This window comes from Apiospora aurea (genome assembly GCF_038362705.1).
Source record: "Apiospora aurea strain CBS 24483 chromosome Unknown utg000006l_segment0_segment0, whole genome shotgun sequence".
Lineage (NCBI taxonomy): Eukaryota > Fungi > Ascomycota > Sordariomycetes > Amphisphaeriales > Apiosporaceae > Apiospora > Apiospora aurea.
In genome coordinates this window covers 2,070,058-2,091,876 of record NW_027117393.1, presented here as the reverse complement: position 1 = coordinate 2,091,876, position 21,819 = coordinate 2,070,058, and the positions used below count along the sequence as shown (strand labels likewise).

Below are 21,819 nucleotides of genomic sequence, written 5' to 3'. Positions count from 1 at the left end.
CTTTCTCTTGTCGAAAAGGATCCGGGCAGCCACTTGACGCCGCTGGCCTCATTCTAGGGTGACGATGGAATGACTACATAACTTGATGTGTGTGCTTCTAGAGAATTGCCCAGTCAGTGCATAGACATTAATTCCGTTAGGTACCCAACAGGAGGTTCGCCGGATGGGATCGAGACGACCAAACGAGTGGTGAGGGCGCGAGACGTTGATTGACATGTGAAAACCGGTGGGTCGAGTTAGCTAGGTCGCTTTCGACCTTTGCGCCTTGAGCCTTGAGCCTTGAGCCTTGAGCCTTGAGCCTTGAGCCTTGAGCCTTGAGCCTTGAGCCTTGAGCCTTGAGCCTTGAGCCTTGAGCCTTGAGCCTTGAGCCTGGAGCCTGGAGCCTGGAGCCTTCCAGAGAGCAGTTTTATTGGGTACGGCAGCCCTAGGCTAGTAGGTGTGCGTGCGGTATGGGCATTGGGCATTTGGGGGGGGCGTGTTAGAGGAGGTCACCGGGCACTTGACCCCTTCGAGTAGGTGAGTCAGTAATACTAGTAAAAATAATGGAAGCGGGATACCTCCAATTCACAAGCTCGTGTGTTACTTATGCGACACGCCACATGGATGTACAGGCGATGCCATATAAACTAGCTCTCGAGATGCATACATGCAAGCAAGCATGCATGTAGGGCACTGCAGAAATCATCAGCTGCTGCTACTACTGCTAGGCTATGTACATAAATCACTCTTATGTATACTACGCCGTCTAGTTTGACAAGTTGATAGAGGTCAGTACACGATGCATGATCTGTTTGGGTTGCAAGTGCGGACAAGCCCATTCAGTATGGTGGATGCTTCTAACCCCAGAGTCCAGAGTCCCAGTCTGGCCAGACGATTCGCCGGGGGTACTACGGCGCGGGATCTATGCCCGTTCGGGTACCTTTGCCATTTGCTGATCCGCGTCTCGACAATAATGCTCCCATGCTATTATGACCATGCACGAGAAAAACAGAAGATGGCTGGATGGCTCGTCTTTCCTGGGGCTGGACAAGACCTGTGCAGAGCCAACGTCAACTGAGGCAGATGTGTTATATGCACGTTATTTATCCCAGTATACAACTATATATTTATTATACTTATATCAGAGAATACATACTACATAGGTACGTATTGACTGGACCTCAGTTCTATAATAAGTAGGATCAGGGTTAAAAGATGGGCAGTTGTACCTATATCCACCCACCCTCTCTACTTGTACCTGCTACCGTTCTGGTATCCATCCATCCACCCATCACCCATCTGTCTCCCTCCCAAAGCAGCACCTCGAGCTGATACCTACCTACATGACGGTCTACCTAGCAGGGCGTTGAATGAACAAACACTAGAAATACTTGACGTATAGATTTTGTATATAATAATAATAATAATCCATAATATAGACAAGACTAGCAGCCACCTAAAGACTAGTCCCGGCGAGGCAGGACGAAAAGAGTTCCCACGGCCCAATAGGCTGTGGCTTGATTGTTGAGCTGCAAGGCAAGTGCGCCAGCGCGGATTAGCAGGGGTCTTTTCGGTTTTCTCCAGCGAATGGCCTCGAGCGCCCGGAGGAGCCTTTCGTTCATTCCCTCTGGATCTGCAAGAACTTGAGAGGTCCTGTCGCTTTGTTTTTTATTTTTTCCTCGCGGGCCAACTTCCCATGCTTTTTCATGCAGTTCCTTCTGGTCTGCAAGTACCCCGTCCCCGTCCTGCTATAGATTTCCACATTCGAGACCCGGTCCACCGCACCGCGCTCATCAACGCCCTTTGCAACATAGGAATACCATGACTTGCGCCGGCGGTGGGATCACTGCCGCCCGTCGCTGCTGCTGCATCTCATAGTCTACGGCTGACCTTTCGAGACCACGTACTCGCATACTTACATACAATACTTCCAATACCTACTTACTTACAGGCCTTGCTGGCTTCCGGCTTAGACGTGGCACTCCTTCTCCTGCACATCCATCTCTTCCCAACTACCTCCCTACCTACCTACTCCATCCGCCCAATAGGGCACGGCAACATCCTGCCTCCTCCGAATCCCCAATTTCTTATACCCCAAATGTACTGGGCACCTGTGCTCTATCCTGGTTTGATCATCGTCTTTCTTGGAGCATCCCACGACCCTTCGGATATTATGCTCGGGCCATGACGATGTTTGGTACAGCAATGTGCAGCAACCCTATACACCCTCTGCCGTTACTGTCCCGATTCTGAGCACACAGCCGTTACTACCATCTCGAGCCAAGTCGACGACACCTCTATCCACCCTTCCGACTCCGAGTCGGTCCCCAGGAGGAGCCCCCGGCTACGCGTCCCGCCGTCAACCTTCCTCCCACGCGAGATATACTTTTATAAGGTAGCACCTAAACCACTGCAACGGGGCGAGCACTCGCACGAGCACATGCCATTCTCGCCCGTTACTCCGCGCTCAAACTTCGACTACATTGCACCTTGCCAAACAACCGCTGCGCAGGATCTAGTAACACCATTCACCGTCGGGGATCCTTGCAGTCCATTGCCTTCCCGTTCTAGCCGGTCCGCCGTCCATAACGAGCCCCCTTCGCCAAATTCGACATCTGGTAGATTCTTGACCTACTGCTGAATCTTCCGTCTAGACAACCGCCGACTGCCCTCGAGTCTCTGCCGCTTGCGCTTGCACGACGAGTCCTTTTCGACCTCTACGCCGAGAAGAAGCACCCATGCTAGCAATACAGCACCCCAGGATGGGTTCGTCGCAGCCGCCTGACGGCGCAGGGCCGTTCGGATGTACGTGATATATTCGCAGACATTTTCCTGTGAGAGGTCGACACCGGCATGCTAACACCGTCCAGACTCGTTTTCCACCGATGATAATCTCTTCCTTCAACCCCCGGAACCTGCGCCCGGAGAGCCACTGCTCAGCTTTGAGGATGATCGCCTGATGCGCACTTTCTTCAACCAAATAGAATCCAATCAGTATAGTGGTATAGCGTTCGGGGAAGGCCTCACTTTCAGTGACGCATGGCACGATCTGCCGCCACAGTTCATGGGCACTGCGACGTCGTACGGACAACACCCGGCTCACCCTTCAATGTCTTCCGTGATAGAATTTTCCGAGGCCGACGACTTCCCTAATGTCTTCCAGTTCGCAGCCTCTGCCTCCAGCCATATGGGCCCGCCGCCTCCACCGCCGCCGCAACGACAGGCGCCGCACCCACCGCTGCACTCGTCGATTGAGCACAGCACGCCTGCTGACGCTGCCGCTGTCTTGACTGCCCTCCACAACGGTCACCCTGGACGGTCGAGTAGCATCAGTCACGGCCACATACTTCCTTCACAACCCATGGGACCCCCACCAAGCCACCCAGTCACTCAGCATCGGAACCACTTCGATCCTGAGCGATCTGGCTCCATGCACCCGGTCCCGATAACAACGACGGTGGGACATATCCCAGAACAGCGCAACGGCGATCATATGTTTGCCAGCATGGCGTTTAATAATCCGCATATTCACAGCAACCAAAGAGCTGTTCAAGTGCCCGAGGACATGCAATGGGGCTCAGATACCAGCTTTGGTCGAGGGCACTCCTTTATCCCAGCATCGGAAAGAGAGACTGCCCCGGCTCTCGAACACGAGCGCATCAAGTATATCGAGTGCCTACAACTCAGCAACAGCACATCGAATACACGTCCTTCGTCGCCAGTGGTAAACGGGGAATCAAGCGTTGATGGCATGCGCAATGGTCATTTGAACGGCGCGGCAAGGAAAGATTCCGACGTACTGCCCCGGAAACGACGAAAGAGCAAAGCAGATGAAGACGCCGCCGCTGACGAGGATGTCGAAGACCCATCTACTGCTCCTGCAAAGGTACCCGCAAGGAAGAGGAAGTCGAAGACCGACCTTGGTAAGGCGGAAGACACGTCTTTAGCGGAAGATACTCCCGGAAAGCGGCGGAAGTCCAACACCAATGGCGCCAAACCCCCGCGGGAGAATCTGACCGAAGAGCAAAAACGGAGTAACCATATCAGGAGCGAACAGAAGCGACGTACACTGATAAAAGAGGGCTTTGACGATCTCCAGGAAATCGTACCAAATCTGAAAAACGGCGGCTACAGTAAGAGCGCAATGCTGCAACTAGCAGGAGAATGGCTCGACGAGATGCTGAAGGAGAACGAGCTATTATCTAGCTAGCAAGTTCTAGCATCTGCACATCATGATATGCACCTATATTCGCTTACGATGACGAGGATGGAAAGAGGAAACGCTTAAGTGGGAACTTGAACCCAGGTATAGGAGTTTACCAGGCTGGATTTGAGACATGGATTTGGGCGTCACCAGGAGCATATCGAATTTATATGGGTGGCCTTGTCCATTCTTCATACCCTTTGGGGATATATGGCGGCGCCTTCCTGCTTTTATTTTTGATACCTTTGTGTCCCGGATAGGGGGCATGTGAGCATGAGACACTCTGCTCCAGCGAATTGTTTTTATTTTCTATTTTGGTTCACTTGCAATTGACGAACGGATGAGAATGAAAGAAGGAGGCACAACCACGAGAGAGAAGAGAGAGCATCTCCACCCCGTTCCCCCCTGAACTACGTTTGCATGCTGTCGTTTTGTGGTGCTGCATCGCCAGCAATACATACCACTTTACACTAATCAATGAATGCCCTCGTGCCTGTTGTGTGAGGTTTTGGAAAGGACTCGGGAGCTTTTGTTTGGTCATTATGTTTTAAGATATCCCCCCCCAAAAGATGAGGAAGAGGTGGTGGAGGAGGAAGAGCTTAGGCGGCTCGCGAATGACATGTTGCCTGGAACACTGGAAGGCTGAAATATGGCGTGGATGTGATGGAATACAGCAGGTGATCTGGAACCTGATGGGTCTCAAAAGCAGAAGACTACATGTATATAGCCTAACCAAGCAAATACAGTTCAAGAGTCCCATTAGCTCACGGGACCAGAATTTCCTTGGGTATCAGTTGGGTAAATTGGCTTCTATCTTGTTAATCGCCTAGAGCGTGGAATCGCCGGTGTGCACTCATAGCAAACTCGGGGGTGCGCTGACCACATTCTGGGCATCTCCGACATTCACCGTCCTCGTCATCATCCTCATCCCATGTCATCACCGTCCCTTCTGTCTCCATGTCTTCCATCTGCTGGCCGTGGCCCTTGTTATCATTGGATATGCTTTCTGCAGCTCCTGACGGCCCCTGAGCAGCCTCAGCAGCACCGTTCTCGCTTGAGTTGCTGGGCTCCCTCCATGAGTTCGGCTTGACAGAGGCAGCCGGAGCTGGCGGATCATTACTGTATACCGTAAATTCCTTGAGCTTAGCATCCTGGGTCTTGAACATCTTGGAGATATCCCGACCGCCGCCAATGCTGCCGTCTTCGTTACCTGTGGGCACCATGTTGGTCACGCAAATGTTGACAAGTGCCAAGTTCCAGTTCTGACGTTCGCTATGGAGGCGTCGAAACAGGGGCAGGATAGCCTCGTGGACAAGGCGCTCAGCTCCGTAGTCGATGCCGTCTTTGAGACTGAATACAAAAGTGGGCAACGGAGAGCTCCGGGAACTGCGATTATAGTAGTTATCCCGCGGAGGCGCCGCCTGCTGACTAGCATCTGTGACGCTCGGTCTGGACTTCACACGTGTCGACAGACGTATCGTCTTGGGGTACGCGAGCCACTTCTGGGGCGTCTCAGTCCCAGGTACAGCAGCAGACACACCCGTTAATGGGCGGCTGTTGCCATCATCATCTGCCACTACGAGGTCTACGCGCATCCGTCGGATCAGAGAGCGAGATAGCGCATGCAATTCCCGCATCAGTTCAGCTTGCGTGTTGAGCGTCTTGGTCACATACGTGTCCTCGATGCTGATCTGTGTCGGGATGTCGCTCGCCGCCTTGACGTCGGCGTTGTCGACGCCGTGGAGCATGTTCCAAACTTTGTCACCGATGCCCCGCTCCGTGCCCGGCCCACCGAGGATCTTCTCGAGGAGGCCGGGGGACATGCCGGGGTGCGCGAGAACCTCCCGCGTGGTAATCCCTGCAGAATGCTCGTGATCGTGCGGGACGGCTTCCGAGGACCGCCGAAGGACGTGACTTTCCACCAGCTGCGAGGTTTTGAATCCCATGCCCGGGATCTTGCGGACCTGCCATTCGGCCATGAACGCCAGGGCGTCCCCCTCGTGGAGATTCAGCAGCGTCGTCTGGTTCTTGGGTTTATTTTTGGTGCCCGCTAGTTTGGCCAACACTTTGTTGGTGGAGACGCCGCAGGTGGAGGTATACCCAAAATCCTCCTCCAGCTTATGTCGTAGATAGCCGGCAAGGTGAGAGGCGACTAGTAAGCGCGCATATGCTGGATGATTCCCGAGCGTAGCACCATCGGCACCTGGGCGTTTGGGCGGTATTGTGCAGCCGAAAAAGGCACTTGCATCGAAGCTAAACCCCTTCTCGGGGTCCTGCTCCGACAGCTGGAAGAAGGAGTGCGCAAGCGCGTTTGGGTTCAGCAGCTGCACGTTGTACTCAACCATGTCGGTGACATCCAGGAACACCTCGTCGAGGCCCAGCCGCTCGACCTTGCGGTTCCAGGAGTGCGAGCGCAGGAAGGACCAGAGCCGCTTGGAGACGTCGCGGAAGCGGGTGAGGTCCTCGCCGTTCCGCAGCACCAGCTCCGGGCAGATCTTCTCGGCGTCGGAGATGAGCATCAGCTTCTTGACGCCCCGGGCGCGAGCGACGTAGTTACAGGTGGCCAGGATGCTCTTCTGCTTGATGCCCAGGGGCAGCGCCTTGAGTGCCGGGGTCTCATTTTCAAAAACGCTGGCGTAGAAGCAGTCGTAGTCCTGGACAAGATCAAAGGAAGAATATCCGGATTAGGTATGAGATGATCATGAAGCGGATCTAAGTGCGCCGCAGGTGTGGACTTGCTTACGAAGTGCAATATAATCCTGTCATCCTGTGGCATGGGGATCTTGGGTGTTGTTCTAGGGGTTTGTCGCGTCAACAAGGGAGTCGTCATCTTGCGCCATGCCCGGCCGTAACGAAGACTGGACAGTCTTTTGACCAGCCATAGGACTGAGATTACCCAGTCGTGATTCTAGCTGATGAGAGCTCGTGTCTCTCCGAGCTGTAAGTAGTGCAAGCCTGCGCAGCAGGATCACGGCCAGAAGCTAGGTATAAGATGACTCTAGGTATTCGAGTACGAGGTATGCTTGATAAAGTCCGAAAATAAAAAACAGTCCGTGCGCTTGTTTGAGTGTGCTGGCAGCGAGGAAGTAGTAAGAACGGGCATGTACCTAGCCAGATTTGACAACCACCATCGTCTCCAATATGGGGTTGCCGGTATCAACTTCAGTCTCAACAGGTGATATTTGATAGACAATAGGCAGCCGCAATCAGTGAGTATACTTAGTGTACTGTTTGTTGACACTTGGTCCTTTTCTAGACTCTGTTTGTCCGATGACGTTGCCCCCCAAAACGCACCACCGCAATGCGACACACTCCCGGGCCACCGGGTGTTCATGTTCATTCCAGTCTGCCGATGCGATATATTTATATCTGGCTCCAAACGATGGATCGGGCGATCCCGTGTCTACTTTTGTCGTCGCTGGCGGCAAACTGACATACTGGCAACTGTGGTCGTCGGCTGCAGAGTCGGGCCAGGAAGTTCGGGTCGGGTAGGGAAAAGGACCAATATTCTATTCTCATGCATGCAAGTATGCATGTATGTACCCAACCTACCTACCCTGAAAAGTCGGTCGGCCGGTTGGTCGGTCTGGAGGCAAACACCAAAATAGTAACACACTGTCGAAAGTCCGACAAGTCCGACCTGCCGACCTTTTGGGCACTAGACCGACCAAGACACCGCAGACAATATAATCCAGAAATAGATGGAGCACAGATTCGTGTTGTCGATTACTACACGTTTTATTACATTAACCTACCTGATCCACGACGACTCAATCAATCGGGGTAAATCGGGGCCCTGGCACTTGAGACACTCTTCGTGATGCTTCGTCTTCAGGGTGGTTCCCTAGTGGGGGAGGCCATGGCACATTGGCACCGCAGGAAAAAAAAAAAAAAAAAAAAACAAGAAGCTTAACCTTGGATCTTGGTTCCCGTAAATCGGACCAACTCTTTCTCTCCCTCGCCTGCGCAATCCTTTCGACGTACTGCGATTCGTCAGGCCTGTGGCTCAGGCTCCCTGTCATCCGTATTACTGGGATGCTGCCCCATTGGCACTTGACGACGATTCAGCGCCTCAAAGGATGCTCACCTTGCAATGCTGCTGCCGTGTGCCCCTCCTTCCTCCCTTACTCAGATGGAAAAGACCTCCTTCCACCACCTGACTTGCCCCAAACCAATCCAATTTGATTGACACGGGACGCCACGAAGCCCCGGCAAACATCGCCATCCTCGTCGTCCTAGTACGACTCGGACGCTCGCTTATGCTCGTGTGCGGGGAACAGGGAGGTCCTACCAGTATGTACCTAGTCGGGTCGCTAAGACATCAGACAAGCCAGCCAAAATAGACGCCGGACGGATCGAGCAGGCAAGCAGGCAAGCAGGCAAGCAGGCAAGAAGGCGGTCGGTCCCAACAGGTCGTATGCGCGTTCAGGCCAGCGTTAGCCGACTTTGCGCTGCTGCTGATTTGCTTACTTGGGCAAGGATCTTGGCTATAGGCCAGGGTCCCTCGGCGCTTGTGCCCTCGGCCACCACCCCCCTGCTCGCTTTTTATAGCCAACCAATCGGTTGGACGGCCTCCCAGCGTGCATGCCCGGCTCGTCAGCGACTGGCCTGGCCCCGGTCATTCTGGAGTCTGAGTCCCAGTATTCAATGTGACAGAACATATCATGCCCTCTCTTCGTCCCTTTTCCCACCTGTCCTTGCGCGTCTACGGTGTTCTTTCACGTTGCATCACGCATTAGCCCCCCTTGCTTACCAGGCGCTTGTCGTCGCCCAGGACCAGACTCTCCTACCCCCTCACTCGGGCTGTCACCTGAGCTTCTCCGTCCCTTCGATTGGGAACCAACACATACATCTTATATAGCTGCTGTTGCCCGTCCTCCTGCGGCTCAAGTGCCCTCACTGCTACTTCTACTTCGTTCCGTTCTGGTACATCCCGGCCGGCTAGGAGGTTACCCGAAAGAGCCCTCGTCTATTGGTGCCACGGGCCGAGAAACTATATCGCAACCCATATAATCCATCTGCATACCTACCCGAACCCATTGTTCGTTTGAATTTCACGGCCATGTCGAGTACCAGCACAGTCAAGAGGCCGCGACTGTCTCTCCAGACCAAACCCGCCTCAGGGACGACGGTCCGGAATGTGCGAGGCAGCAGCCTGGGTAAATCGGACCCGAGGTCACCGACGTCGTTTAACACTCTGTCCAACGTCTACGTGACAGCGATAGAAAGATCTACGCCGGTCCAGTCCACACCGTTGACGGCGATCAACCTCAGCGAAGCCCTGAAACTCCAGACAGACCCCGAGAATGCGAAGGACTCTCACCAGCGGATACAAACGCCATTCACGGCAACGTATCCAGATACGCCGCTGACGGCCAATCCCATGTCTCCTACTATCCCCATGGAGATGGCCTTTCCCAGTGCCATGACGGCAACGCCGCCGCTCTCAGCCGGTTCCGTGGATCCTTCCGGGCCCAAGGTGTTTTCTTTCGCACAAAAGGATACTTGGACCCAAGCGGTTCCGTCCTCGCCAAACCAAAGCAGACGGAGAATCCCTACAGCACTGCATGGGTTTGGCTTGAAGGCGCCCTATACACACCCACGAGGAATCCACAGTATATTACGCAACTCACCACTGCCTCCATCGAGTGCGAGAACACCAGTCTCGCCGAGGCGGCAATCACTCCGGTTACAGGAAAAGGCGGCGCGGCGTGTGGGCTATGAGAGCCCTTTGACACAAACCATCACGACAGAAAAGTACACCAAGTCCCACATCGACCTGCTAGTGGAGGAGGCGTCCCCCTTTTCGGCGTCGCCCATTGCAGAGGATGCGGAAATGGCTCTGGACCTCACTATGGCCTACTCGGGAGACGAGACACGCGACGGAGGACAAACCCCTGGCCCGTTTGAGGAAATGCGGAGGCGCATGGCCGGGCTCGGGACGGAGACCCCTATCTCTTCGCCCGGTCCTAGCGGGATCAAGAAACGCAAGAGAAAGGAAAAGAAGCGCAGATGGGTGTGGACCATTGGCCAGGAGGAGGAGGGTGACGACGAGGGAGGGGCCATGGCGGCGGTGAGGGCCGCAGGGGTCGCGACCCCCAAAACCGCACTGCCTGTCAAGAAACACCGCCTCTCTGAGCCGCTGACTGCAGTCAAGGTCAGCGTCGAAGCCTCGGAGTCCGAGAGCGACGCGGCTCGGCCAGACGTGGAGATGTCAGACGTCAGCAGCATCTCCTCGGTCAGCCGAGCCACCACGCCGCATAGTGTAGACCCGGACCTGGAGACCCCGACAGTTCCGGCTGCCGCCGCGCCGTCCACCGTCACAAACGACAACCGACTTGGTTCTACGGACCTAATCAACCCCGAAACAGGATCGAGGAGGGATACGCCGATTCCTCCTGATCTAGTAACCAATTGAATCGACACTGGCATTTTATATAGTAGCATGCATCATTTGACCTTGAGGCTGGTCATGTTTTGATTTTATATGCATCTCGCAAGGCGGATGGGGAGTACGGACGGTGTTTGATACCATGGGGTGGTAAAATGTACATTGTTTTTTATAACGAAGCCAGACGAGAACATGCCCAATATGAACACATACCATCTTGCATCCTCTCTTCCCACACCAAGCAGGTGGATCATAGTTCATCAAGCCTAAACTCTCCGATGCCCCTGGACAACCTGGCAGGTATTGACGGGGCCAATCAAAGGATGGAGGGTGTGGTAGCCCTCTCGCGTACTCTGATCAATGGGATTGTCGATGGCATGCAGGTGTTGTTTGGTTTTGCTCAGCGCCAATGACGCAAATCTAGATCCTTGTCGTAGATCGGCTCCGTGGGACAAGGGATACTTGTAGGGAGAGAGGAGGGGTTGTTCAAGTCGCGCCGATCCACACCACTTAGCTCAGGATGTATGTAAGTGCCACTGCATCCATAGGGCACGCATATATGTGCGTGGTATTCTGGTGGTGTCATGTGGTGCTGCTATATTCGGCAATCCCACGGTTTGCTAGCCATTTGTTTTTTCATTACCTATCTTTGCTTTTTTTTTTTTGCTAGGCTGGGCGGTTGCTTGCATGTTAGAAAGATATATATCAATGTGGTTGTGTCATTGAAAACCTGCTTCGAGACTAGGGGATGTGGCAGCAATCAACAGATAGGCCCCTCTAGCCCCCTAAGAACGCTGCTAAGTGCCTAGAAGTCCCAGCGCTTCCAGGCGACGTGGGGTAATCCTTTTTCAGCTGCTGCGCTTTGAGCTGTGTTCTTAGGCGGGTACCCACCCGTGTGCTAAGCTTGTTTTCTCCCTCCCTCCCCCCTTGTTCTCCAGCTTTCAACTGTCCGCTTAGGCTAATGTTGTCTCGTTCAAGTTTACTTTCTAGCCCGGGAACACCACACCTACGTCATACATCAAAATTGCTGAAAGACAAGTACGCGTTCAACTGGCTGGCGATGATGCAACAATCCGCCAACTTGGCACCGGTAGCAGCCTTCCTAAGCTAGCCCTTTGCTTTTTTTCTTCAATTGCTGGAAGCGAGAAGTAAATATATACATAGATAGATGGGCGCACCAACTACCCACCCCCTACCTTATATTCTTCCTAATATATATCTTCAACGGAGTCCATCTTATGCTCCCCGTACTCCCACACGAGTATCGTAGAGCGTACAGTTGTGAGGCGAGTTGCTGCTAGCTGTGCTGAGCCTGCTTGATCCGCAAACCACCAGACTGGCGTTGCCATTGCGTAAAAATTAATAGGTATGTATAGTTTGTCTACCAAGTCATGAAACTGACTCGTGCTCAACTGATATAATGATTGTCATTTCTAAGCGATAACCACAGTCGCCATCTGTCGTTGTGCGACACACGCTGAACGAGACGACCCCGCCGTCTCCAGCCGAAAAGATACTTCGCTCACTACAGTCTTCTTCTCTCAAAATCAGCAACAGTTAATCCCCTATTCGATCGCTGGGGCCCCAAAAGCCAGCACTCGTCATGGAGAGCGAGCCACAGCAGCAGCACCAGCACAAGCCGGGTGGTCACTACTCCGGCCGCAACCGTGTACCGAACATTCAGGAGTTCGTCGCCTCTCTCGATCGCGACAAGAGGCAACGCGATGCTCAAATTGAGTCCGGCAAGAATCCAAATGGAAGCGTCACTGACCACAAGCCCGAGGTGAAAAAGCCAAAGGGGAGAATCGTCACAGACCCCGTGACGGGGAAGGAAGTCGAGATCACAGATGTCGAGACCGATTTCGTAAAGGCTACCGACGACCCTATGGTAAGCTATATTGCATTCATGTTCTTCCACCGCTGTTGGCTACAGATGACTTACATACAATTCCATTGCTAGCTCTCCGTCCCAAATGCCAACCTCAACAAGGACACCCCGGTCAAGACAGAAGCTACACAGTCTGGCGAGGAGTATAGAGAAGCCCAGGATGTCACAGCCCCGCCAGACCCAGTGGCCACGGGCAGCACCTCAGACGTCCCGATTCATGGAGAGAAGACGAACATCTTGTTTCACCCGACGCCGAGCGTCAGCTACGACCCAATGTACAAGATCATTGAACAGCGGGCAACTGTTCTCTGCGCTGGCATATTCCTCGGCATCGTCCTGATCGGGAAGTTCTTCGGGGGCAGATTATTGGGCTTGACCCCCTTGGGCGCTGTCGTTGCCTCTGGTGTCTTCCTCTGGATGAAGGACCTGGTCAGACAGGGCCGGGATATCGAGTGGTCGAGCGAGCAGAAGCGTGGCGAGTTCGCCACTGCCAACCTGATTCCCGAGTCGGTCGAGTGGATGAACACGCTTCTCGGCGTTGTCTGGGGCTTGATCAACCCCGAGATGTTCTCGGGTGTTGCCGATACCCTCGAGGACGTCATGCAAGCCTCCGTCCCCGGCATCATTGAGAACGTCAAGGTCGCCGACATTTCCCAGGGAAACAACCCCATCAGAATCCTCAGTCTTCGGGCCCTTCCCGATGCTCATATGAAGGACATCAAGGATGAGATGCACAAGAACAACGAGAAGATCAAGGACCCTCAGGAGCTCGCCGCCGATGAAGAGGGTGGTGATTACTACAATTTGGAATGCTCTTTTGCCTACCATGCTAAGCCCAAGTCGAGTGGAAATGCTACCAACCCCCAGAACATGGGCATGCAACTGATCTTCTACTTGGGTATGAAGGGATTGTTCGGTGTCCCTCTGCCAATCTGTAAGCCATCCAAGTCGCCCAATACTGAGTACAGCTGCTAATACATATATGTAGGGGTCGAACTCATCGGCCTAGTAGGAACTGTGCGACTGCGATTGCAAATGACTCCTGAGCCCCCATTTCTCAAAGCTGTTACCTTCACCCTCATGGGTGTCCCCAAGGTCCAAGCCGGCTGTGTTCCCATGATCGAGCGTGGAGTCAACATCCTCAACCTACCCGTGATTTCCAACTTTGTCAACTGGGCTGTCAAGACAGCCTGCAGCATGTACGTCGCTCCCAAGAGTATGACTCTTGATCTGGGCAAGATGCTCCAGGGTGACGATATCCAAAAGGAAACAAACGCCATGGGAATTGTGTTCATCCGCATCCACAAGGCAACCGGGCTCTCCAAACAGGATGCTCGTGGCTCCGAGGGCGGTGGCTCCGATCCGTACGTGACTGTCAGCTTCTCCAAGTTTGGCAAGCCCATGTACTGCACGCGTGTCATCCAAGACGACCTGAACCCTGTTTTCGAGGAGACATGCGCCCTCATGATCACGACCGACCTCATCAAGGCCAACGAGCAGCTCTCCATGGAGCTCTGGGATTCGGACCGGTCATCTGCCGATGATGTCGTAGGCAAGGTCGAGCTCTCGATGCAAAAGTTGATTCAACACCCGGGCAAAATGTACTCGCAGATCTCGAAGCTGCGTGGTGTCAAGGCTGACAGCGAAATGCCCGGTGAGCTGCACTGGGAGGTTGGCTACTTTGGAAAGACGCAGTTCCGCGCGGCTCTCCGGACAGATGGTAAGGACCATAGCCTGCCGGCCGAGCTTCGCGACAAGAAGGAGCTGCAAGATGACAAGGGTGCCATCGACACGGCGCAGGAGGACGCCGTCATCCACACGCCCCGGACCCTCTCTGGCCTTCGGGTATCCTGTCCGTCGTCGTCCACCAGATTGTCAACCTCGAGCTTGCTAACGTCAAGGGCTCTGAGGGCGGCAAGCGGAAGGGCGGCAAGGAGTACGAGCCTGCTCAGGACGCTGGTGAAATCAAGGAAGAGTCGAGCAAGAAGCTGCCGAGCCCTTACTGCACAATTTTGCTGAACGATGAGCTTGTTTACAAGACGCGTACCAAGGTTGTCTCCTCCAAGCCCATCTTCAACGCCGGTACGGAGCGCTTTGTCCGTGACTGGAAGTCTGCTATCGTTAGCGTCACGGTCCGTGACTCTCGCAACCGACAACATGACCCCATCTTGGGCGTTGTGCCATTGAAGCTCACTGACGTGTTGCAGACAGCCAGCCAGGTAAGTTTCTACCGAAAACCTTTGAAATATATGAACTTTTACTAATCCTGATTAGTCAACCCGATGGTACCCCCTGGATGGCGGAGTGGGCTTTGGACGCATCCGTATCTCGCTCTTGTTCCGTTCTGTGGAACTGAAGTTGCCGCCGCCCCAGCTTGGATGGGATGTTGGCACCTTCGAGTTCACTTCAAACCAGATCACTTCCACCTACACTGACAAGGGCAAGGTTAAGCTCCGACTCCGAACCGGTGGAAGTTCCGGAGTCATCAAGAGAGAGCAGTGCAATGTCGAAGACGAAAGTATGAGCTGGGATATCAGCGGAAGTGACGACAAGAGCTTCAGACCTAGACTGCCCGTTCGCCACCGCTACCGGTCGCCTATCTTCTTCGAGTTCCACTCTAGCGGTCGACGACATGTCGATGTCTACGCCGCTCTGTGGTTGTCGCAGATTGTTGACGGTGAGGACCAGGAGTTTGACATCCCGATCTTCCGCTGCAACAACGGTGTGCGCTTGTCCCAGAACTTCATCACCGAAGAGAATTTCAAGTCAATCCCCGACATCAAGATGGAAGAGCTTGGCCGTCTCCGATTCCGAGCAAAGTTCAAGGCCGGTACTGACCGGGATCATCTTCGGTTTGTCAGCGACAACGACTCGCGAGAGACCATTGAGACTTGGGAGGCATGCTACGCCGAGGGCGTCCGAGAGGAGGACGTGTCTAAGGAACTTCCTCCGATCATCCAGAAGCTGCATGATGACTCCCTGACCCAGGGTCGCGACGTCTTGGCCAATGCCAGCGAAGAGGAGAAGCGAAAGTGGCTCGCCAAGGACGGCACCGATTGGAGCGGCGCCTTTGGAAAAGACCCGTCCCAGTTCATGAGCGGCCAGCCTGGCGATCCCGAGGAGGACGATGAAGTGGAGGACATGTACGAGGACGAGGACTCGAGCCACGGCGATCCGATGTCGCCAGTCCGCGTCCGCCACCAGAGCACGGACTTGGGCATTGCCGACGGCGACACAGCCGGGGCGGCCCACGAGGACTTGGCGGGCCACCGTCGGAACTCTTCGTCCCAATACGCCGGCAGCAACTCGCGCTCGAGCGTCGACGGCGGCGAGGGGTCGGAGATGACGCGGGCGACGACGAACCGGACGAGCAACTCGAGTCACAGCCGCAAGAGTAGCAGCAGCAAGAACCCCGTCACGGCATACAAGGAGTACCGCTCTAAGAGCCGGGACCTGCACCGTCAGCACCGCGGGCTCATGCAGTGGAAGCCTATGCGCAACATTCAGTTCGTCAAGGACGAGGCCAAGTACGCCGTCCGCCGCGTCACTAAGCTCGGGGCCCTGGACGGGCGCGAGCCAGATGTCGAGACGGAGGTTTAGAACTATACTATACCCAACAACAATAAGACGGTGGAAGTAGAAGGAGGAGGCGGAAGAAACGATACCCGGTCATAAACGAAGATTGTCTTTCTGGCCCGTCTCTTTTGTAAGGAGTTTTAAAGTATGATTTATTTTGTTCCTGTATCAGTCCAAAGGGGAAAGGGGAAGAGGAGAAGGGTGTCGAGTCATCCTTGTAAACGTAATATGGATGGGGAAGGATCTATACAGACACGAGCAACGCAGTATGAGATACGAATAACTATATGCAATATTCTACCAACGGCAAAGTGTTTAATCATGAAAAGCCCGAAGTGACATTCCACGTTTACATATCGGGCTCTTCTGAAACTCTGGCAGCGATTCAAGGGATGTATAGAACTTATCAATACATGTCCTTTCCAGCCACCAGATAATCCGCCGCGCTGCTGCAGATCATCTACATTCGGCCTCTCTACACGTCTTGGCCCTTGTTGGTTGCTTGAATATTGTTCGTCTTTTGGTTTATATAGCTGTACTATTTGTTTTTAATAATGCCATTTTCGTCATTTTTGTACAAAACGTGCGGGCCCGTTCTGCCTTCCTCTGCTCGGTCCACGCACGATGCGTATGCAATATTCTACACCTTGTCGTACATTACAGGCTGTGCCTGTCCTCGGTCTGTTGTTCTCGTTCGCTTTCGCAAGACCAACACGACCAAGGCGACCCCTGGCCAACGCCCCTTCCCGCTTTCCCGATTCAAAGCCCAGTAAACCGCCATTTCCTTAATTGGTTGATCACTGGTTAGCCAGGCGAATGGCCTCGGCCTCCTCGCGCGCGCGGGCCAGCAGACGCTCCTCGGCTCGCTTGTCGTCAATGTACTTCTTCATGATGGAGCGGTCGATGGCGGCGCGGTCCTTGAGGTCCTCGGCCTGGCGCATCTCGTTGAGCTCGTCGGGGCTGGGCTGCAGGACCGTGGCGCCCGTCTTCTGCAGGAAATCCTGCAGGATGGCGTCCGAGTGCTGGTGCTTCATCTCAATGGTCACGACGCGCTCCCCTTCCTCGGGCGGCGGCGCGGGGCACTCGTTGGCCGTGCTCGAGTGCGGCTGCTGCGCCAGCGGCGTTATGAAGTTTACTTTGGGCGCCGAGCCGGCGGGTGTGGTAGGGCCCGCCGCAGCGGCCGCGGCTTGGCGGAAGTAGATGGAGAGTGTGGCCGGGCCGGCGTTATTCGAGGATCGGTTGATGATCATGGGAACCGCTGGGTTCCAGAATTTGAGGCGAGGTAGGCATGTTTTCCAGAATTTCCTGGGCCCCATGTGTCCGTCATTCCACCTTAAAGCGAAGTCCATATGCAACCTGGAGATCTCCGGAGGGAGAATCGCTGCACCGGGGCCATGCCGTAAGTTCAACAGCTGCCATCGATGTCAATACGCCTTCGTTCGTGTGCCACCGGCTTCTCTTTCGGAGGAGGGCTACCTTCTGCAGAGACGAGTTAGCACGCTATTCCCAGGACATGGGGCAGTTGTGGCAACGTACGGTCTTTAATATGTTCATGCGCTTTCCCGGGTTCACCATCTTGACTGAATTGGAGCAACGCTGCTCCTCTCAAACAGTGAATGAAGTGGCTGCTGGGCGGCTTCCGTAGCTATGTCACCGTCGCATGGGGTTGCTGTACAGTCGCAAATCGATAAATTTCCAAGCTCCCCGATTGAATACGGCCCGAAGGTTGATCCTGCCAGTGCCCAGGTGCTTCCGGTATCTTTTTTAGGGGATTTAGCGCTGGAAGCAGCGCTGGGATTGGCGCAATTACCCCCCCCAGTTAGCTCTACGCTCTAGGCCCCTCTTATCGCTGCCGATAACACTTAATGAGCCCAGAAATTTTGGGAGCTTCGCATCCGCTTCGTCAGAGGGGCCGGCATCATTCATCTTCCTACCCTATGTCGGGGGCAAGTATAAGCAAAGATGCACCGTGCCATAGCTACCAAATGGCTCGGGTCTTCTTTGAGGACCGCCGAGCGATCCGGTTCTCTTCAAATCCCTATATTTTTGTGCCCGGCTTTTGGCAACCGGCATCATCACAATCTGACACGACCCCGGACGACCTTCCCAACCCACCTTCCATCATGGAAGGCCCAGCAACGGTGCCTACAGACGCAAGCTGAGCCTACCGACAGTGCCTTGGTCGAACCTTCGGAGGTGCCTGAGTCCGACCCTGTGCCCATCAGGGACATTCCTACCCAATGTACAGGATGCGGCGCATTGTCGCAAACTTTCGCATCGGACCAGCCTGGGTACTATGATTTAGGTAGAAAAGCTGTGCGCTGGTACTTGGGACTGGAGAAGTCTAGGAGCAAAAGGTCTATCAAAGACCGCGAAGAAGAGAGGGTGTACCGGGATGTCCTCCAGCAGTTTGACGAGACCGAGATAGAGAAGCTCGGCTTGGATGTCCAAGACATTGCTCCTACTTTAGCAGCCCAGCCAGAACCCGAACGTATGCTACTTCCCTTGAAACTGCCTTCCGGAACTTGTAGTTGACATGTTTGTCCGTAGCTCAAGAAAGGCCCCTGAAAGTGCCTCTGTGCGACCGGTGCCATAATCTCCTGCACCACCAAACTGGAAACTCCATCTTTCATCCTACCATGGACTCGATTCGAGATACTCTTGCCGAGTCTCCTTACAAGTACAATCACGTATATCACGTTCTGGACGCTGCCGACTTCCCTATGTCTATATTGCCTCAGATTCATCAACTCCTGGATCTCATGCCGTTGCGCACCAAGAACCGTCGTGCCAAGTCTGGCAAGTTCTTCCATAACCAGAAGACGGAAATGAGCTTCATCATTACTAGATCAGACCTTCTCGGGCCCACCAAGCCTCAAGTTGATAGGCTCGTGCCTTATCTGAGAGAAGTCTTACGAGATGCTCTTGGAAGGGCGGGAAGGGAGCTTCGTCTAGGCAATGTTCGCTGCGTTAGCGCTAGAAGGAGCTGGTGGACCAAGGAGCTCAAAGAGGATATCTGGAAGCGGGGCGGTGCTGGTTGGATGGTTGGCAAGGTCAATGTCGGCAAGAGTCAGCTGTTTGAAGCTGTCTTTCCCAAGGGGCGCATGGATTGGGACCCAAGTCGCCATCAGATTTCAATCGACATGTATGGGAAGGAAGTCGCCAAACCAGAACCGACATCTGCAGAGACAGGGCGTTCCGAAGAGGCGGGGTCTGACTTGGGCGCCAAAATGGACGACCAGGACATCGACGAGCTTTCTCTTCTCCCCCAGCTGCACCCGAGAGCCAATACCCGGCAATGCCCTTGGTCTCGGATCTTCCGGGAACGACAGCATCACCTATCCGTGTTCCTTTCGGCAATGGACGGGGAGAGCTTATTGATTTACCCGGAGTGGAGAGAACAGCGTTGGAGAAGTATGTCAAGCCGGAACACCGCTCATTACTGGTCATGCGATCCCGCATTGTGCCAGAGCAAATGGTGGTCAAGCAGGGCAAATCGATTTTGCTCGGCGGACTCATTCGAATCACGCCTCGCGTTCCGGGGCCGATTGTCTTGTCGTACGCATTCACGCCTATCCAGCCTCACTTGACTGCCACCGAAAAGGCGGACGAGCTCCAGCGGCAAGTCAGTGAGCTGAATGTCGATACTATCACAGCGCCGGGCACGGGCGAAACGATCAAGTTAGCTGGCTCGTACCCGCTCAAGTGGGATGTGACCAAGGAACGGTCAGGTCCTATCACGAGGAGGGATGCCGTGGGGTTGAAGGTCGACCGTCTGCCTTACCGCGTTCTGGCGACTGACATCCTCATCGAAGGTGTCGGTTGGGTGGAAGTGGTGGCGCAAGTACGAAAGAAGGACCTTTATAGCAGGCCAGTGGCCGCTGAAGAGGATTTATCTCGTATGGAGTCGGAATCATCATCATCTCGGGCTCAGAGAGAAACGGGAGCGGGAGCGGGGGCGGAGGCGGAAGCGGAAGCGGAAGCAGAGCCGGAACCTACAAAAGCACTGTCTGCGCTAGAAAGGCTGGAGGCCATCGCGGAGGATCCGAGCAAGAGAAAGAAGAGCTACGTGCCGCCCCGTGTAGCAGCTGTTCCGATCAAGGCCGTCGATGAGCCGAACTGGCCCATTGTTGACGTCTACAGCCCCGAGGGCAGGTTCATCGGATGCCGCAAGCCCTTGAACGGGTGGTTGTTGAACAAACCTCTGGTCACGGCAGCCCAGAAGAGGAAGCGGCCCCGAAAGAGCATGAAGGGCCAAAAGAAGCTGGAGAAGAGGATAAGACGGGCGCAGACCGGCTGATGTGTCGTGTCGTCACTCAACTCGTGTACAACAAACAGGCCACGACAATAGCGACTGTATATAATTGGACTTTTGTAAAGTAGGAATGTAGATCAGTAAAGGCCTAGGAAGGTACTTGCAGTGCCTGTAGGTACGCACTGCCTAAGGTTTGGGTTAGGCAGCGGCTAGCTCCTGCTGATCCCGATCGTCCAGTGTCCAGTCTCAGGTCTCAGCAGGACCCTTGCCAAGCCTCCACCTGCCTGCCTGCCTTTGAATCCAGTCCCGGAAACCAGAACAATGACGCGAGGCAAAAAAGAACAAGGCAATTCACCCCGCGATGCCGATTAGATAAATAAACCCCGACGCTCTCTAACTAAGCATGTGTACTGTACTTACATAACCCGATTTCGTTGAGCAACACACTGTCACCGCAACACTCCTTCAATGTTCTCTCTGCTTCCTTCTGTTCCCTTCACAAACATAACCCGTTAAACAAGCCTTGCCGGCACTCGACGTCTTCGGAGCTACATACGTACCACCCACACATATAGAGGGCATTCAAACGCCGCCCTGCCCACCAAGGGATTCCACCTAGCAGCAAGGCAGAACGAAACACACAGCCAAACAAAAACATGTCGAGTTCAAATCCACAACAACACCACCAACAACAACAGCGCCCCGGCGGCGGCGGCGGTGGTAACAACAACGAACGCGCCCCCGGAACAACCTCGCAGACCGTCACCATAGACCCGACGACCAACGAGCCCATCTTGCGCCTACGCGGCGGTCCCAGCACCAGCGACCGCGGCCCGCGCGTGCAGTGGGCCGAGGGCACCGTCGACAACGAAGGTCTGGGCCGCAAGAGCAGCAAGGTGTGCTGCATCTACCACAAGCCCCGGGAGGTGGGCGAGAGCAGCAGCGAGGACGACTCTTCCTCCTCGTCCTCTTCTTCGTCAGACTCGGACTCGGACTCGGACTCGGGCGGCCACCGCGGGGACGCGGACCGGGTGGGCAAGGGCAGCAGCAAGGGGAAGAAGAACAGGGGACACAAACACGACGAGCATGACGGCCACGACCACGACGGCGAGAACTGCGACGGGCGCCACCAGAGGCGAGGCAATAGGAAACCGACGAGGAGGCCGAGCCCAAATGCGTACGAGAAGCAGCCAAAGCCTAAACCTAAACCGCAAGACGGCGGTGGCGGTCCCAGTGGCTCATGAACGGATGTAAAGACTTATAAATGACGTGACAGTGGGAAACGGCATCCAACTTTTTGTTTTGTTTTTCCGTACCGTTTAACGGGCCAGCGTCGATATTTGCCGGAAGTAACGTATAGGATCATAAGCATTTGCTATAGCTGAGTTTGCGAGGGAGAAGAAAACACGTTACCCCTGCAACTAGAGAGCGAGGGCGCAGAAGCCCGTGTGCACCAGCATCAGCGAGATACATAGATGCATTGCTAGTCATGGGGAATAATGCTGGCGGAAACCGCTATGTTGATT

At 54.5% G+C, this 21,819-nt stretch overlaps 7 protein-coding genes across 7 annotated transcripts; 5 read left to right on the top strand and 2 right to left on the bottom strand.

Annotated features, from left to right (window-relative positions):
* Positions 1–2,741: 2,741 nt before the first annotated feature.
* PG986_009228 (uncharacterized protein) lies at positions 2,742–4,189 on the top strand (the record flags this gene model as incomplete). The annotated part of the gene is made up of 2 exons (XM_066845450.1): positions 2,742–2,784; positions 2,850–4,189. 2 exons carry the CDS (start codon positions 2,742–2,744, stop codon positions 4,187–4,189), a joined length of 1,383 nt encoding a protein of 460 aa, XP_066697848.1.
* Positions 4,190–5,001: 812 nt separating this feature from the next.
* Positions 5,002–7,013, bottom strand: PG986_009227 (uncharacterized protein; the record flags this gene model as incomplete). Its single annotated transcript, XM_066845449.1, has 2 exons — positions 5,002–6,837; positions 6,927–7,013. 2 exons carry the CDS (start codon positions 7,011–7,013, stop codon positions 5,002–5,004), a joined length of 1,923 nt encoding a protein of 640 aa, XP_066697847.1.
* A 2,232-nt stretch (positions 7,014–9,245) lies between these two features.
* On the top strand, positions 9,246–10,601 carry PG986_009226 (uncharacterized protein; the record flags this gene model as incomplete). Its single annotated transcript, XM_066845448.1, has 1 exon — positions 9,246–10,601. The coding sequence occupies one exon, from the start codon at positions 9,246–9,248 to the stop codon at positions 10,599–10,601; it is 1,356 nt and encodes a 451-aa protein (XP_066697846.1).
* Positions 10,602–12,177: 1,576 nt separating this feature from the next.
* PG986_009225 (uncharacterized protein) lies at positions 12,178–16,062 on the top strand (the record flags this gene model as incomplete). The annotated part of the gene is made up of 5 exons (XM_066845447.1): positions 12,178–12,462; positions 12,535–13,396; positions 13,451–14,307; positions 14,364–14,681; positions 14,737–16,062. 5 exons carry the CDS (start codon positions 12,178–12,180, stop codon positions 16,060–16,062), a joined length of 3,648 nt encoding a protein of 1,215 aa, XP_066697845.1.
* Positions 16,063–16,835: 773 nt separating this feature from the next.
* Positions 16,836–17,613, bottom strand: PG986_009224 (mitochondrial 54S ribosomal protein mL61; the record flags this gene model as incomplete). Its single annotated transcript, XM_066845446.1, has 2 exons — positions 16,836–17,450; positions 17,575–17,613. The coding sequence occupies 2 exons, from the start codon at positions 17,611–17,613 to the stop codon at positions 16,836–16,838; spliced, it is 654 nt and encodes a 217-aa protein (XP_066697844.1).
* A 387-nt stretch (positions 17,614–18,000) lies between these two features.
* Positions 18,001–20,338, top strand: PG986_009223 (uncharacterized protein; the record flags this gene model as incomplete). The annotated part of the gene is made up of 3 exons (XM_066845445.1): positions 18,001–18,529; positions 18,589–19,233; positions 19,281–20,338. 3 exons carry the CDS (start codon positions 18,001–18,003, stop codon positions 20,336–20,338), a joined length of 2,232 nt encoding a protein of 743 aa, XP_066697843.1.
* Positions 20,339–20,949: 611 nt separating this feature from the next.
* On the top strand, positions 20,950–21,537 carry PG986_009222 (type 1 phosphatases regulator ypi1; the record flags this gene model as incomplete). The annotated part of the gene is made up of 1 exon (XM_066845444.1): positions 20,950–21,537. One exon carries the CDS (start codon positions 20,950–20,952, stop codon positions 21,535–21,537), a length of 588 nt encoding a protein of 195 aa, XP_066697842.1.
* Between the last annotated feature and the right edge of the window lie 282 nt (positions 21,538–21,819).